The sequence below is a fragment of the Grus americana genome, chromosome Z (genome assembly GCF_028858705.1).
Source record: "Grus americana isolate bGruAme1 chromosome Z, bGruAme1.mat, whole genome shotgun sequence".
Lineage (NCBI taxonomy): Eukaryota > Metazoa > Chordata > Aves > Gruiformes > Gruidae > Grus > Grus americana.
Genome location: NC_072891.1, coordinates 84,140,767 through 84,159,143, shown reverse-complemented (window position 1 = coordinate 84,159,143; position 18,377 = coordinate 84,140,767). Strand labels below are relative to the sequence as shown.

The 18,377-nt window shown below is 37.7% G+C and overlaps 1 protein-coding gene across 1 annotated transcript in view; it reads right to left on the bottom strand.

Annotated features, from left to right (window-relative positions):
• The window catches only part of ADGRV1 (adhesion G protein-coupled receptor V1), a 270,084-nt gene that overhangs the window by 155,823 nt on the left and 95,884 nt on the right, over window positions 1–18,377 (bottom strand). The window contains exons 71-82 of the mRNA XM_054810881.1: window positions 17,137–17,610; window positions 16,208–16,351; window positions 14,807–14,978; window positions 14,325–14,460; window positions 11,886–12,733; window positions 10,363–10,480; window positions 9,345–9,516; window positions 6,972–7,214; window positions 3,520–3,927; window positions 2,343–2,527; window positions 898–1,147; window positions 586–725 (exon numbers count right to left, since the gene is read on the bottom strand). Of these exons, the coding sequence (XP_054666856.1) occupies window positions 586–725; window positions 898–1,147; window positions 2,343–2,527; window positions 3,520–3,927; window positions 6,972–7,214; window positions 9,345–9,516; window positions 10,363–10,480; window positions 11,886–12,733; window positions 14,325–14,460; window positions 14,807–14,978; window positions 16,208–16,351; window positions 17,137–17,610 (3,290 nt within the window). The remainder of the gene's footprint in view (window positions 1–585; window positions 726–897; window positions 1,148–2,342; window positions 2,528–3,519; window positions 3,928–6,971; window positions 7,215–9,344; window positions 9,517–10,362; window positions 10,481–11,885; window positions 12,734–14,324; window positions 14,461–14,806; window positions 14,979–16,207; window positions 16,352–17,136; window positions 17,611–18,377) is intronic.

Genomic DNA, 18,377 nt, shown 5'->3' with positions numbered 1-18,377 from the left:
GCTTCCCTGGGCATTTTCTTTTAGCCACCATTAGAGACAGGATACCAGTATCCTGTCTCCACCAGACTAGATAAATCCCTAGTTTGTTCCTTAACATTTTTTTTTAGCTCAGTGTCTTCCACAGACCGAAGGAAAAGAGTGGATATTAGCAAATTAGGAACGTTCTGAGCCAGTGACTTGAAGCAACACAAGAGATGCAGGTTTAGTTCTTTACTTCTGTAAGAATGGACTTGAAGGGTTGCTTGATAAAAACTGTAAAAAGTCAGTAACGTTAATGAAGTGATGCAATTATGGAATTTATGGCCTGTCAGCGTTTCCTAACACATTGTTACATAATCTAAATGGTATTTTGGTGAAAAAAGGCAGGAGTAGAAGTCTGAGAAATGTCTGAGCTAGAATAACTACACATTTTATTATATGGAAAGTTTTACGTGCTGCTACAAAGGCAAGGAAAGTTAAGGGAAAAAGGCAAATAGGAAATGGATCCATTTTATACTTGTAAACAATCTAATTGGAGTTATCACATCTTAGGAACACTCAGGTTCACAGCAAAAACTGGAAAATTGAACAGATTAATAAAATAACCTTTCAGCAGCTTGATTCCAGAGGAGACATAGAGACTGTTGTGGAACAATCCGACTTCCTGTAGCATAAATCCGATAAATGACTTCATTGTTATCTTTCAAAGGGCGTGAACTCCGACCCTTCAAACTCATAGAAAACACCTGAAACAACACGTACAAAGTAAATACAAATTTAATATTAAAATTGAACAGTCAGTGCTCATTTTAATCAGATACACACGCAAAAATGGTCATATTATTTTAAATACATTAAAATGAGCAATAGCTAAATTAAACTAATTTATTGAAAAAAGAAATTGCATGATCTTCAAACCTTGTTCTTCAGGGCAAGTTCTTTATCTCCAGTAAGGAACCACTGCTGGCTGCTATATTCTGTGAACTGTACAGATTCACAGCTCTCTTCTTGAGGAGGAGGTAACACAACAGACACCTCTAGTAAATGTTCAGGTACTTGAATAGAATCTCCATCTTTTCCATCAAATCTGTGTCCATTGATTTGCTGAGGAAACCAGTTGTGAGCCATTATGGCAATGTATGGGCAGCTGTCAAGGATATTTTTACCTCTGTGGAAAAGGAAAAGCAATTAGGCTGGTAAGTGGAACTGAGCTTTCACTATTCTTCACAGAATGACTCTAAAATGAATTTTCATTAACACTTTATTGCTCCATTGTTTTTAGGCTTTATGACATTTAATGGACAGACAGTTTCAGTTGCTGTGAAAAAAGAGGGGCTGAATTATTATGTACTTCAGCTTCTTCATGTCCCCTCTGGATTTTGCTCACTGTGATCTGCAACCAAAACCCCTCCATAGTAAACCAGGTTATCATTATACTCATCTTTATAACTTGACGTAGAGATGAGTCTATAAGAAAGAGAGGCCTTAAAATGGGTGATCTTGCTTTACCTCTTATTCTCAACAGATGATGAAAAAATACTAGGAGTAAAGAATTTGAACTTTCAAGTTCGGACACTGTTCAGGATAGTGCTGATATTTACACCATTTACTGTCTTTTGGCTGAGATGGGCTTCATATCCCCTACAACTTAGGAAATGGCAAGAAAAGTTACATGTCCAAAAGAAGTTGCGATAGAAATATAAACCATGCTGGTTTTCTGAGGGGAAAAAACGTATTTTTTTTCTAAATTCAACTACCAGTTTTTTAATAGGTTCACAGTGGGAGAAACCCACTTTGTAAAACCATCTGTCTTATAAAAGAATGTCATCTATTTCTGCAGCCACCAATTTCCCCTGCCCATTAGCCTGACCACAGTGTATTATGTGCTTGCAGACAAAACTAGCAATTTGAAACTACATGTAAAAACTACAAGTAGCTTTAAAAAAAAAAAAAAAATGTTCAAGTGAGCAAAACCAAGCACACAGAAATTAGAGTATGCCAGTAGAAATTTTGGGTTCTTACTGTCATCTAAGTCTCAGAAAATAGCTCTCCATCATGAAATTACATATTATTTTCTTAGTAAGATTAATTAATCCTTTCCCAGGCAATATTTGAGCTAAATACATCCCAGATCTCCTGACTCCTACTCCCACAGCTACCCCATATCAATACACCAGTTATTTGCAACACCAGCTCACAGTGCCAATATAAAGCTTTGTAAGATTGTGACAGAGTGCAACACATCTTCATGGAGGTAACAGCTGATAGACAAGTCCCTTATCTAAAAATGTCATTTAAATTGCTACTGTATTGGTAAGCTGTCATGTATTTCCAAAACATATTATCAGTTCAAGTTTACTAACCTTTCTCCTGGTGATCCACACATTATCCCAGTCAAGAGGGAAAAAGCAAACTTCTCAGTCACCTCAGCAAGCAGGCTATATCCTCGTGTGTCCTCGCGTTTCGGGCTAGCCAGAGCACAGAGTATCTCATAGAAAAGACTTCTACTTTTATCAGTGAGTAACTGTTTTTCACCTACATCTGTAACCTAATGAGAGGAGAAGAAATCAAACATTTTATGCACTGAAGTCTGCTTATAACATTTCCTCATAAAATGAACATTTTAGCCCAGTGCTCATTCTGAAAGTTCAGAATATTTTTTCCACCTTCCGATAACTGCTGTCAAGGCATGAGGTGAAGTCTATGTCAAAACTACAAAAAGATACGCTTACTGATAGCGATTTTATTATTAAAGAAACCATGTGGAATTTTTCATTCTTTCACAAATCAAAGATTGAGTCCTGAGAATTTTTTACATTATTTTCTCTGTTTTCTGTGTCAAAAAGCAACGATCAGAAATGAACTGTTGTTCATGAATATCATTATACTGCTTTGTGTCTAGGTATTTTAATGTTGCCTCAGCTCCCGTGCATGATTCCACAAATCCAAAAGAGCCAGAAAGCCAGAAAATGAGTTTTCATAGAACTTAGTGCAATGCTAAAGTGCTCAGCTACCCTGCCAACCCAATTCCCAAAGGTTCTGCAGGAAACAAGACAAGCTGCATGCGTGGTTAAAAGCACAGCAGACTCCAGCTGGCTCTGGTAGGATTTGCTTGTGTGTTGACTGCGGTCAGCTGTGAAGATATGAGCAGACCTTGGGTCTCGCTGTCTTGTGCCAGGGCTACAACCAACAAAGACGTGGCCTGAGAGTCAAGAAACTATAATAAGCTCCATGCAAGTATGGCACCAAAGGGAAAATTTTACACAGCAGAAGATCTTGAGCTATAGGTACATTAGCAAAATTAATACTGGTTGGTCTTTTCAACCTATTTGATATTTTATTTCCTGCCACCATTCTAACTAGTGGCAGACAAACTTCTTCCTTGACTGTGGGACTTCACAATTTCTGATTTAACCTTTGCAATCTGTGCCCCTGGGTCACTGCAGTGGATGCTAACCTTGACCTTATCACAGGCCTACACGTTGTTATACTCTTATTAAAGTCATTGGTCATTCAAGAAAGAGCAGGATAAGGAAATACCTTATCTATTATATGCAACACAGCAGTAAGCTGCTCTTCTGTAGTTTCTGTAGCCACTTTGACATTCAGATTCTGGAGGACTCTGTGTAAAATGGTGTCATCAAGAGGCTGATGCAGTTGATCAATCAGCCCCCAAACTGGCAAGGAGTCCAAGTCTGAGACAATGGTGACGTTAGCAATACCATACCCATCAGCTACTCTGGCACCGCCTGTGGGATTAGAAAGTACAACCTGGAAACGTTTAGGAAATGGGTTTAAAGATCCTGTCTTGGGAGTCAGGGTCACATCCAGAAACGTATTTCTCTGTCCATGTTCAAAAGTCAAGAAACCTTCAGATCTGGCAAAATCTTGTCCTGCCACAGCTGGAGATATGAAGGTCCGACCAATAGGTTCAGGTTTTTGAAGCTCCTTAAAACAAACCAAAAGAGTTTTAGGTAACATTATGATAGATACAATTGTTCAAAACCAGCTGCTGTAGAGCACACATATTTTAAATGGGTAAAATATAAATGTGTAAACAAACAAATACAAAAGTCCTCTTTCAAAATGCAGTTAAGAATGATACAACAATTACATTAAATGAAACATCTCCCTGAAATTGCAATCTGCACTTGTAATCAGTGACAACCTAGGGGAAGAATTATATATATTGCCAATAGTAAACAGGATCCCTCTCTTTCTTTTCCAGAACAAAAATCATAAAGATTTCTGGGTGAATAGTTATTACAGAAATGTTAGCACATCTGTAAGGTGAATTCCGGAGGGGTTGATATAAGTTTTTGTCTGCAGCATGAAGTCCCTCTGTTCAGGTTACCGACAGGCATCACAGATACATAAAAACTAAATGAAAGCAAAGCAAAAGTTTTGGAAATCTGTGCCTAAACTAATATCAATTAATGATATTTTCAGTCCTGGTATAAATACTTAAAAGAAGAAAAATCCATTTATGTCCGAAGGCAAAGCAAACACTACAGAATACACATGCAAGGCAGACAGATGAACTTATCTAGGAATGCTATATGGCCTCATTTCCCTGTGAAGTAGCACTATTTTTACCTTCCATGAGGCTTGCAGATACTGTTTCATTCTTCACATTCTTGCTCTTTTTGTTAGTTGTCATAACCTTGATATTATATCTGGTAATATAATAAACTTTTCTTAAGTGGAAACTAACATTCTGGGCTACGATTTTTCAACAGTATCCATTAATTTAATAAGTTCAGATTGTATACTGACTTTTCAGGAATTTTAAAAAGGTCTCCTACTGTAAAAAACAAGGATTTTTTAATTTGTGAAATACTAGCCCCCTTTTGAAAATGTTTCGCTTTGACTGGTAAAGTTTACTTATAGAATAAATCAGACATTTTTTTGAGTTTGCAGAAGAATGTTGTAAATCAACGTAGCATGTATCGGTTCAGAATTGCTCTAGAACATGATCACATTATCTGTGCAAATTCCAGACAGAAGTTTCCTTTTGTTTATCCCTTCCAATTGAGAATTAGGAAACCAGGAAATAAGTGGTAATAAAAGCACTAGTGACAAGAACAATGTTTAAGAAACTTTTGTAGCAATGAGATAAACATCTGTTTCCAGTTAGCGCCTCACACTTCCTGTCTGCCATGACCTCTTATTTTACAGGTACCAATAGTACCAATACTTTGGTACTTGGCCATGCACCCTCAAAACCTAAATATGTCCAAAGAAGGGTTTTTATATAAAAAATACAAACAGATAAGGAATTGCCCCCTATATTCTAGCCTACCTATACACTGGGCGGTAGCAATTTCTCCTCCATTTAACAGCTAAATTATGATGAACTTTTGGCTGGAAAGAATGTGAGAATTTGTTACCATACCATCCAACTAAAACACTGGCCAGCTACTACATAATAAATGCATGGAAACACCATGTAATCCTATGCAGCTAAAATACATATACATGCAATATAATAATAGAATGCAAAGTCCTTTATTATAAAGAGTGATGGAAGTACACTGGTCACACAATGCTTTGTTATAATAACCCTCCCCCCAAAAAATGGTTTTCGGTATAAAATCACACATATTCAAAGCAGATCAGGCTAAGCACTATTCCAATGCTTTGGCCAACTTAGAGGAATCCCTGTTGCAGCCTGTGCCCTGGTGCTGGAGTCTCAACTATAGGGAAGTGGAAGGAACCATGTTTTTGCCTCTGTGTTACTTCTGCTAAAAGACAATCTTCATCATCTGTCAATAATAATGAGGTACTAATTTAGACATAAAAGGGTCAATAGTTAGAAGACTCTGCTGTTACAGCTGTAAACATAAAAAAAGTGAATGGGGATGGCACATGAGATTTTCAATCAGAAGAACAATTTTCAAGTTTAGTATTTCAAGAACGTGGAATAAAATATGATGAAAGTACTTTCTCTTTTCCTAAGTGTGATCTGTGTATTAATAAATTTGTGGCCTAAAACGGCAAGTGTGTTGCTATCTGAATGTTGATAGTCATAACCATCATGATAAAAACTTAATTTCAGTGAAAGAAGCCTCAAAAATTGGAGTTTCATAAGAACCGTAGAACAAAGAAAGAAATATATTTAATGACTGATTGACTGTAGTCTTTGAGGCCACTGGAAGGTACTATGAAAAAAATCACTCTTGACAATGCCCAGAAAGCCAACCGTGTCCTGGGCTGCGTGTCCAGCAGCGTGACCAGCAGGTTGAGGGAGGGGATTCTGCCCCTCTGCTCCACTCTGGTGATACCCCCCTGCAGTGCTGCGTCCAGCTCAGGGGTCCCCAGCACAAGAAGGACATGGAGCTGTTGGAGAGAGTCCAGAGGAGGCCATGGAGATGAGGCGAGGGCTGGAGCACCTCTGCTATGGAGACAGGCTGAGAGAGTTGGGGTGGTTCAGCCTGGAGAAGAGAAGGCTGCGGGGAGACCTTAGAGCCCCTTCCAGTCCCTGCAGGGGCTCCAGGAAAGCTGGAGAGGGGCTGGTGCCAAGGGCAGGGAGTGACAGGCCAAGGGGAATGGCCTGAAGCTGCAGGAGGGGAGATGGAGATGGGATGTGAGGCAGAAATCCTTCCCTGTGAGGGTGCTGAGGCCCTGGCACAGGCTGCCCAGAGAAGCTGTGGCTGCCCCTGGCTCCCTGGCAGAGTTCAAGGCCAGGTTGGATGGCGCTTTGGGCAACCTGGGCTAGTGGAGGGTGTCCCTGCCCATGGCAGGGGTGGCACTGGATGGGCTGTGAGGTCCCTTCCCACCCAAACCACCTATGAATCTGAGTTTCTATGAATGCAATGAAAACGTCGTCTTTTTACTAATGGAAAACCAAAGAAGTCAGACAATATGGGCCCAGCAAATGTTTTACTGTTTCCTGAAAAAATGCTAATTACAGTCACATTTACTTTAGAGAATGAACAATGATTTAATAAGAAGAATAAGTTAAATAATAAAAATAATAATAGAAGTCTTACCTGCGTGCTGTAGCTAACCGTTGTCATTACTGATGTACTAGAATCTCTGAGCACTTGCAGACTGATTAAAGTTGTCTTCTTATGAGCCACAGCAAAACGAGATCCCACAGCAAAATATACTAAACCACGAGGAGCATCACTTTCAAGGACTGTTATAAAAGCAAATCTGGCACTGCTGTTCAATGCAGCTCCTGTGCTTACAGCATACAGCTCAACAAAAAAATATGTTTCAAATTCAGGCACCTGTAAATAATGATTTTCATATCATTATAAGACCTACTAATTACTTTCAGTTTTAAAAAAATTATGCATTCTTTTGTATGTGCAATGGATTACTTGTACTAACACAAGCATGCTTCTTGAAATGCACCATAAGCACAATGAAGTATATCCTAAAACCAATAATGTTGTAGCAGGCACCACTCTGTTATGTGCAATAATGACATCTCAAGTTTTGAATGGAACTTTACTGAAATGAAGTAACTATTTATATACTACATGTATTGCGGCTGTAAATTTGCCATGAGATATGATGGTAAACTCTTACACAGCTCAATTTTCCAGATTATGGAGTTACATAGCTGCACATTTTGTGAAGAATTTGCTCTTTCACTTTATTTTTGCCTTACAAAAAGGCATCTGAGCTTATTACATGCACTCATGAAGCAGCAAACTAGCAAAAAAGTAGTTCTTTATAAGACAACAGCATTACAACAAAAAAGTTGATCATTGAAGACAATTTTTTTATTAGCAACATAGCTTTTTGTTTCAGCTCTGGATTTTTGGAAATCCTACTTTAATTCTAGGAAAGCAGGATTCAGCTCTTAGCTAAGGAAGTCAGTACAAGTGATTAAAAACTTTCACAAGCTAGAATATGTCACACCATATTTCATAAAAACTGTAAAATATTTACTGAATGTATTTATTACTTCATCATTTCATAATGTATTTGTTACTAATTTATAGGCTATCTTATGGAAGAAGAACTGGAAGAAGAATTAGGAAATATTTTGGGGGTTAAATAGCATATATTTTTAATTGAGTTATCATTAAGTATGTCTTTAAATGGAAGGATCTTGACTAATTGATGACAGGCACAAATTTACTGGAATGCCATAGGGAACTTTAGCCTTTCATTAGCACCTGTTACGAGTGGCACACGCTTGTGCTTCACGCGGTACAACTGCATGTGTCTGCAGCTGCCGCACTGCTGTCATTAAATAATTATATCACTCCTTTGGACTAAACTGGTTCAAAATCCCAGTTTACTCAGTGTGGCGGCCTGTGCCCCACTCATATATATATTATTCATTGGTTCTGTAATTTAAAAATAACATCTGAAGATGAAAAGAGGAAAATGGCCCTCTTACTGAACTGAGAGAACGCACCTTGTTCCCTAGTGGGAAATCACTATTTCCCACATTCTACATCTTGCATTATTTTCTAGAATGTAGTCAGAAAAAACGTGGAAACCTTCTCATCTTGTCCTTTTCCATTCCCAGACCTCAGGTTTGCCACTAGCCTGACTGTTGGGATAATTTCTTGGCAAGTTTCAAACTCTCCACTCTGAAAGAATGGCAAACATTAATCCTTCCTTTCTTAAGGGACTGCTCTAACCAGTAGGTGTTCACATAAAAATATTTTTTTTTCCCTTCTCTTTTCAATAAAAATGACTGAATGCTGTGCTTTGTATTAATTCAATGACGTCTGCATTTTTGAGTGCCAGCTGGGCCTCTCAAGGCTCTTGGGCTTAAGCATACCCAACTGACGAATGCCAAATGGCTTTAGTGGATAATGGCTACTAAATTGAACTTCGCTACTCACAAGCTGGATGTGCACAGTGACAGATTTTTAGACACTCAGAGATTCTTATGCAGTTTTATGATTGAGTAGAGTTTTCACAGATCGTTGTGCTAAATTTCGGCATGTAAAATTATGCACTAGTTGCAAGAAAAGCTTTTTGTTGAACAAGAAGTTATTACTTATATGATATGCTTTCCATAAACCACCCTAAGAAGTGCTTTTATAGATGAAAAATTTACTGTGTGAAGGATAAGAGCCCAGTATTTGAATACACATCTCACTGAAATAACTCCATTCTTTTTTTTCTTATTGTTCTATAAAAATCTGAGATCCACAATTTACTCTTCAAATTAAATACTCATCCTCTTCCCAAATTTTTACCACGTACAATGGAGGTGGTGCAAGCCTGTAAATAAAGATGTGCTTGCAGAGGAACTGAGAAGATGTCAAGTTACCATCTTCAAACTGTGTCCTACACATCAGTTCCTCTGGATCAGAGGGTTTTTTTCATCTAAATAAATTGCAATTCAACACCATAGTGCTGTACACAAATGACCAATAATTACTTACATTATCAGGTTTTATTTCAATGGAGATGTTACACATTGTTTGACCTGCCATGCAGGTAGTGGCTCCCAGAACAGATACAAGTTCATTCTCCAAGTTCATGCCATCTTTCAGAAGGACAACAGCTGTTTTATTAAAGGTCACGCGCCAAAAGATCTTCACATCTTCAAAAGCCCTGTAAGCAAATCAAAATAGAGATCACTATTGCTTTAGGAAACATAAACCACAGAGCTAACATACATTTTATATTATTCAAAACTTATCACTAGGGAACAAACTGCTTCAAGATGAAAAATTCTCCTTTATAAATTCCTTCCTCTAAAATCTGCTTAGATTACCAAAAAGTAACACAGGAAGAAAATAAAGCAATTACAGGCAGCCAGATTCTTCTCAATTTTTGGTCCGGAAAACATGAGATTACCTGAATCACTGGTTCTTGGAAGACAGGGATGTGCCCAGGTACTTTCCTTACTACTAGAGTAGCCATTTGCCTGGAAAGCCAGGCTGAATTTGTCTTCTAAGTTTAAGAAACCTAGAGAACTTGAGCATATTTGCTTAAAGTACACATATATGTACAACATATATGTGTGCTAATTAGGAAAACCATAGTATCTGTGTGAGTGAAGACATAAGCATAGTACTGACAGGTATCTTCTTAATTGCTCATTTTAGTATTCATACCTACATAACGTTACACAGGGAGATGCAAATTTGAATTACACCTTTAGCAGTGCAAACACTTTACCGTAAGCAAAACTTTCACACTTGCTGCCTTACAGTATGACTTGGAAAATGTTTTTTGTTTTCCATTTCTGCTTTATAACAGTACAGTGACAGACCTAATCGCATCCGCAACTTAAAAGCCTGTTTGCGAAATTCTGGGGAGTTATTATAGGAGCTGAAAGGCAAAGATTTACTACAAAACTCTATGATAACCTCTTCCACTAAGAGCAGCCTCTGTGATTCAACACAGCATATTGCAGCGTGTGGGAAGGACACTTAAATCAGCTGTTGCCTGCACCTGTCTGGTTGCCTTGTGACAATCAGCAGCACCTCTCTGTTTTCTGAGTCTTCATCAAGTACAAGACCGCTCTGTACTTCTGGAACGAATCCCAAAATGCCATTCTGGAGATCACTTCCTATATAGGAAACAGTCCATCAAAGTAATTAGCAAGAAAGTTAAGCTGAGACTAAATACATATTTTTAATGTGGATAACCACTAAAAAAAATAAAAACTAGGTATCAAAAGCATGCTGCAAAGTACGACTTGGAGATGCCTTGAGAAAATTTATTTTAATATTTCTACTTTTAATTTACACTCCATACTTATCTAGAACTTCCAATGTTGGCATTTCTAAATTTTATTTTAACCAGTAGAGTAAGCATTGTTGAAAGTAAATCCCTTATGAGAGTCCTGGCACCATCTATGCACGTAAGCTTGAATTTTCAGCAGCATTCAGCAAACTGACTGAATCCTGTGTCCCTTGCCTTCAAAAGACTAGGTGTTACAATAGTCCAGAACAGTGTCAAAAACCTGGCTTTTAATGCCCATAGGAGGCATCACTTCAGCTATATTATTTTATGTTTACTGTAACCTTTAAAACATATTCTTTCTACACAGAAATGGGCCTAAGCGTGCCCCTACATGGACATGGTTGGTTATGGGATAACGATGGTCGTGCAAGGACAGCTTGCTTATTCATCCCACCCCTAATGTTGTTGAACCCATTTATTTTCCCAAATTGTTACATCAGCTTTTCTCCTGCATCTTTAATTCAGTGTGTGGAACTAGGGAGTTGCGAAATACTGCATTGTTCCCATGGGAATGTAAATAACTTCAGCAAAACAGCAGTGGGGAAGGAAAAACAGGGCTAGTGAGAGGAAATTAATGTCTTCACAGTGTACCATTAAATCTTGCTTCTAAAGGATTCCTCCTTACAGGTAGTGATGGTTTTATTTTGCAATTGAAAAGGCAATCTACTTCCGACCCAGTGCTTATTAAATGTCAATACATATATTGAAGATAAACAGAAACTTGTTTCTAAAAATTAATCTATGTTGTGGTTAAACTTGGTTTATATTAAATTGATGTCTGATTGATAGATATGTAAGGGAAATTGGACTGCAGAAACGAACTGCACAGTATCAAGAACAAAAACAGAAACTCTTTTTTGTACTGTGTACAAGCCCCATACAATGTAGAAGTGACAAAATGGGAAAGAAAAATGAAAAAGCCTGCAGTGCTACTACATCTGCAAGAAAAACACTCAAGCTTAGCCTTTTCCATTCATGAAGTAAAACAGGGCAAGGACAGAGATAAGCAACATCTATAAATGTATTTTGAGCTACATTTCTCAGGGATGCATGGTGGGCTTGGTGCATTAGATGCTTCCTCTGATCTTGAAAATTCAAGATTTGGGAGTAGAATACCCTGCTTATTATCAAATAGAATTCCAGTCTTTACATTGCTATGAGAACATACAGTTATTTACTGCTATTTAATACAGATGTATTTACTAACTTTCTGGGGGAAAAAATATTACCTGCAATAATTACTGTTGCAAAAGCAGCAAATCCATATTCATCTTTTCCTTCCACAATCTGAGCTCCACATTCAGGATTTGAGAGGAAAACATAAAACAATTCCTGTCCTTCAGGCTCATCATCATCAAAAATTTTTATGGACACCTTGCTTTCTCTTTCTCCATCCAGCAAAGTCAGAGAGACTGACTGTTCCTCAAAATCTTCCCCCTCCATTGCCCATGTGAAGTTTGATTTTCCATAAACATTTCCAAAAGGATATGAATCTACTCCACTCTGTGCACTCACTCCCCCAAAGGTTTTAACGATTACTTCAGTATCACCAGTAAAACCCTTGGTCCTTCTAATATGAAGTGTCACTGTGTTGGGGGTACCGTCGTTTGCATCTTCTTCTACATATATAAACTCTGGCCCCAAACTTAGTATTCCATGAAGAATATCATTAGCCAGGACATTAACTGTTGCAACGCTGAAAGCTGGATTCAAACGTGGACTCCAGGTAGCATCCACAGGTTGAACATCCAAAATTTCCACAGCAGTCAAATTTACAAAAAAAAATTCCTCCATTTCCGACACAGTGTCATCAATTATTGATACTTCTATCACAGCATTTGTCTGAAAAGGTAAAAACATAAGCTCTCCGTTGTAGATGGGTATAAAGTCCTCTAGTGGTTTGGCACTTCCTGGAATGGTCTGATATGTCAATTTAGTGAGATTACTTTGAAAACCAAACAATCTTTGGACATGTAGTGTGACTGCTTGAACATCTTCTTCAACTGAAACAGACCTTGAATTAAGAGCAAACTGGAAGATCCCCATTGGCTCAATTTCAGCTATTGTAAATCCTGATCTGAAACAGAAAAGATGTCAAAGTTGAGAGAGGAAATATGAAGTATGAAAAGTGAAACACCCAAGCAGAACAATTTCCAGGGGACAATCAATGTTGGCTGTAAGAAAGTGGATTTAAAAAACTGTGTAACAGTAGAGGGGAGAAATAGCAACCATACAAAGCAAGATGTAAAGAGGTTCCCTGAAAAATGTTTTTGCAATTGGATCAAACAGCACTCCACAGGCTTAATGCATCATGAGTCAGCACAGGATACAGAGTAAAGGATACATAATCTTACTGAGAAGATGGAGAGGCAAAGAAAAATATGATGTCTTTCTATTGGGGTCACAACACAGGGAGATATATCACGATCTAGCAGCTCCGAGTCATACCAGTTTTAACCGCAGAACCAACTTCCTGTATCAAGGGAAAACTGTGGGGTAGACAGGTGCTAGGAGATCTGCAATTTTAGCCAGGAAACTAGAGAGGGAAGGGAAGTTATTTCAAAACTTCCAGTGGGGCTTTGAAATGCTAACTACCCCCTCACAACACTACTGACAGTAACATTTTCCAGATCTGAGCCTTATCAGTATCAATGTAAGATCTACTTTGCTTATATGAAATATATATTTTCTGATTAGAAAACAAGCATAGAGACCAAGACTCTTTGCCAAACCTTGGGTCTTACACCTATTTGTAGAACTGACCCATTACTCACTACAATTAGACTGAGTGATTTTGGTTAACTAGACCCTTTCCACCACTAAGGAAGCCAAAAACTCTTCCAAGTAATGGTCAGCTTTACCTCCTGTGGGATGTAGTCTTAAGTTTCCCAGGAAAGGTCATTCTCGTATACTCAAGGTATACAGGGTAAATACAGAGTGCTCTGTGGACACCAGCCCACAGGACCAACAAGCCCAGGAGAAAAGGGCTCAGTCTTGGGAGTTTAGCCATCCTGTTCATTCCTTACTCCCTTCAGATTTACCAATGTAATTGTAATATGGTGAAGCCAATACCTTTCTGCAGACGCAGTTTTACTCTATGTCCAAACCTTTAGCGATCAATGAGCAACAAAGAATGAAAATAAAATAGTTTGAAGAATAAATAACAACTTAGCTGAGATGGAAAACTCAGGTAAGGTTTTGGGGTTTAAGAATAAAAAGTGATTTTTATATGAATTAGGTATTTTTTGAGCATTCCTTGTTTCATTTTATTTATTTTAAATGATGTTTGATATCTAAGTTCTTGTGAATACGGATTTTTAGAGATACTAATGAAAACTGTTAGAGTTCCTTTAATTCTTCAGCTTCCTGGCTAAAACTGTTAATCTTGGTTCTTCATTTTCTTAACTATCTCCATCATTCTAGACAGATTCCAGGTACCTTGGATCCCAGCGATATGAAATAGGAACTGGAGAAAAGCCTCAGTTCTGATCAAGTCAGATCCGCCCTACTGATACTTGTTTCTACCGGAGACAAGGCATACAAATTTATGAAAGAAGGCACAACAGCTAGCTAGCTACCTGTAATTTCATAGGGTTTGTACAAGGTGTATGTCTGTACATAATTCTTACAGCATCTGTGGAACTCAAAAGTACCAGTAATATCCTTACCTCAGGCGAGCCCCACCAGACACATTGCTGTGCACTGCCATTAAAGTGATGGCAAATGACTCACGTTTATTTAGGCTTGGAGTAGCCTGAAATGCAATTACTTTACTTTGCTCACCGGAAGAAAATACAACAGTACCTGAAGGAAAAGAGAGAGCAAGAGAGAGCACAAGTCAAAAATCACTAAGTAGGAATCCTTTTCTTACCTGGGAACGTGCTGAGATAGGGACTGATAAGGTCTTTCCTATATAAAGCTGTCCTTCAGGGGCATAGCATTGTGCCCACTTCCCAGGCCATGTATCTATGATGTTTAGTTCTATTTTTGTTCATAAAATAAACATATCCCTTACAGATAAAAAATAGAGCATACCATTTCATTCTAATGACTCTTCATTAACAGAGGAAGCATGTAGAGCTACAAATAATTAAATGTGGTATCATCGCTTACAAAACTTTCATAGCTGTTTTCTCAGACAATTACTTACCAAATGGAGGAGTAATATTGCCTGGCTGAGCAAAGTCAGCGATTAGGTCTGGTGGGTATCCTGAAATCCAGCTGACTATTACAGAGCCATAAACTCCTTTTCTGGTTATGACAGCCTGACCGGTCCCTGCTACAATGTCTGTAAGTCGTAAAATCACAGATTCAAAGCCGACCTGTAGAAACATAATAGATTTTGTTATGGGAAACGGAATAAAAATGGGCAATAACATACGTGAAAGTGTACTATAGTTTGTAAAATAGGCATTTTACAGTAACTATGCATATATATACGTATGTATGATACATACGCACATGTGTATATATATACATACTTCCTCCACAACTCTTTAACAAACGTTCTACATCTGAGATTTTTAAGAATTAGATCTCAGGGAAAAGGAACCAGTATGAGTGACATTTCACTATTGAAAACACTGAATATAACATTCTGTGTCTCTTGTGCAAAAGAAAACCAAACAAACCTGCCCTTAATGCTCACAGGCAACAAGTGTAGTACTATGTACATACACACATCTAAAATAAATTATTAATTGTGTATCCAGTGAAAAGTAAGTTGTTGCCACATAACATTGCTCACAAAATTATTCTTGCTAGCATGATCTACTTTTCATTTTCTTCAAGCAACAAATGAGACTGAAAGGATAATTCGCACATTCTAAAAGCAATGATAAAGGGATATATGGTAGTAAACAAAGTTTAGAGAAAGATCATTTTAATTAAGTTCAATCACAAATTAAAAGACAGAACAGTGCTTCAAGACTATTAAAATAATTCAATAAAAACTTCAGTAAAATTTAACAGATAAAACCCCAGGATGCTATTGTCTTTGCCTGACAGACAAAAAGGGAACTGTAGCACATATACCATATCAGAACAGGCAAATTCTCTTTTCTCACTCTCATATAAAATAGACAAATGGAAAGTTTCCCACCCAGTGATTAGCACTGTCGACTGCATTAAAAACCAGCATGACCTCCACCTCTTTTTGCACATACTACTGCATATGTGCTGTTATTTACTTTGGGGCTGCCATACTTAAAGCAATAACATTATCCAGAATTAGTTTATTTCCCTTTAAGTCTCAGAACTTCCATGTCATGTAAACAAAAGTATAAATTAACCATTATATTTACACTATTTACATTTTTATAGATGAAGAGACATTTTCAAACTCTACATATTTCTGTAAGAATTTGTATCAGAGAAAAGATAACATACACTATAAGTAATAACTGGAAAAGTCTCGTAAGTCATTAAATTGCATTAATTGCAATGATGAAAACTTCAAACGGAGAGCTGACTTCTTACAGCAGCTATCTTTTGTGATGAAGTGTACCTCCCTTCTGTGCTAGAAGTGTTACACTGCAGCCAGTCTACTGACCTGTGAATTGGCAGCTTCCTCAGGAATAAGCAGAACAGCTGACTTTGCTTTTCCTAATATTTTAGGCACATCCTTGGCACTTCCCCTAACCAGGCTTACATTAATCAGTTCCAGCGTAAAATTCAAGCCCAGTAAAAGAAACGCCTTTGAGAGAGAATTTAAACAAAAAGATAGAAATTTAATTCCACTAAAACCTTGATATCCAACAGTTCAAAGAATTCAGTAGCAGCATGATCTGCAGATGTAGTTCTACTTCCATACAAAAAGCAGTGTTTTCAAGACAAGTCTTTTGTTGATTATGTTTCTCAAAGAAATACAGCTAAAATGTAAACATTGTGAATACGATTTACCAGCAGTTTGTCGGAATGTGAGTTTGTAGAGCAACTACTGCCATTTTATTAATTTCTATCTATCTAACACAGTGGGCCTCAGCTTGGTTTTAATTCTTAGGATTAAAAGCATGTAAGAAGATGGGTGTAAAAGGATGTAAGTGTGGATGTAAGACTGTAATAATAATAACAAGCAACCAGGGAACACAGAGAACTGAAGGTAAATTTATCTGCTGCTTCATGAGTCAGCACTAATAGATCGCCATTTACAATCCAAAAGGGAAACTTGAGAAAATATTTGCATATATATAATAATAAAATATTGAACTGATAGTAACACAAAGCAATGGCAGAAGGAAAAACTGAATATTTGAACACATGCATAGCAGTGATTTTGCAATTATTATCTGAAAATGTGATGTTTAAACCCAGTTCTATTCCATAAATAGGAAATTTGTATTACTAAAACTCTCTTTTCTGCGGACACTTCTTCACAGTGGATACAATTGAGAGTTTAGTATCTTCTTCTAGCACATTTGTATTGCAATGGACACAAGGGGAAACAACAGATCTCATGGGAACTGAAAGGATAATACAGACCTGGCTGCGTATTGGCACTCTTTTCACTCCAAAGCTGGCACCATCTTTTACTGTGAGGTATCCCACCTCATTCTCAGGTGCAATTAGTGCTTCTTCATGATGAGACAAGATGTGGTACTCAACAATCACTTCTCCAAAAGCCCCAGCATGCCGAGTTACATTAATCTGAACATACCGATCCAGGTTTCTCTCTACTAATACTGACTGCTGATCAGAGTACAGGGCAAACACTCCATGGGGATCATCATTTGCAAATACATTCATCTTTGAAATTCTTTTCTCTTGGTCTAAATCTGCTCCACCTTCTACTGAAACCAGCTGCACCACATAGTTCTCATCCAGTTCTGGAACGTCATCAGGTAAAAGGTAGATAATTATCTCAGCTGTACTCTGCTGGTCAGCAATGACAACAGATCCCTCTGTCCTAAGAAAGTCACCTGTGATGTCAGATTCACTGCGTATTTCCCAGTAAACCTGAAAGGAGTTTACGAAATGCATAAAACAAAAGAGAGCAAAATTACCCACAGAGTCAGAAACGTTCATATTCAGGATTCAGTATAGATAGGATATGGAACAGACTGGTTTTAAGTAGGTAAAATAGAAATTGGTTTAGGTATGCATAGAAAGAAGCACACAAACTATCTTATGAAAGGAGGGTGTGGTGTTCCTCTAACAGGACTATGAATGTGAAGATTTCCTTTCTGTATCTTCAGAAGGTTTATTTAAAACTATATGGAATCTCTGAACCATTTAAAAAATATTTTTATTTTTGCACCAAGACAACCTTGTTGATTTTCCTATTTCCAAGATTCCTCACATCAGAAAGGCGTGAAGATTCTCATTAAACACAGCAGATGCTTTTATTAACTATTTTTTTTTAATTAAACAAATACCTGCTAAAATTCTGACTTCTAAACAACTTTATGTAAAAATCAATGTGAGTGATGGTTCAAAACAGTCTGATTCTTACTTTTAAGTGTGCCTGGGAAAAAACAAACTGTGATGATCTCACAGAAAGCTTCCTATGTAAGTATGTGCTGTTCTGCTCTCCCATCAATAGCACAGGGAGAGAGAGAGAGAGAGACAGAAGCACTGCAGTACTGTTTTTCTTTTTTTTTTCCTGACCAGAGGACACTGCATCTGACTCTCCAAACCACAAGTTCTAGGGCTGAGACCTTGCTAAATTGAGTCTAAAAGGCAACATTTCAAAAAGAAGTTTGAGAAACAAGCAACTGAGAGGC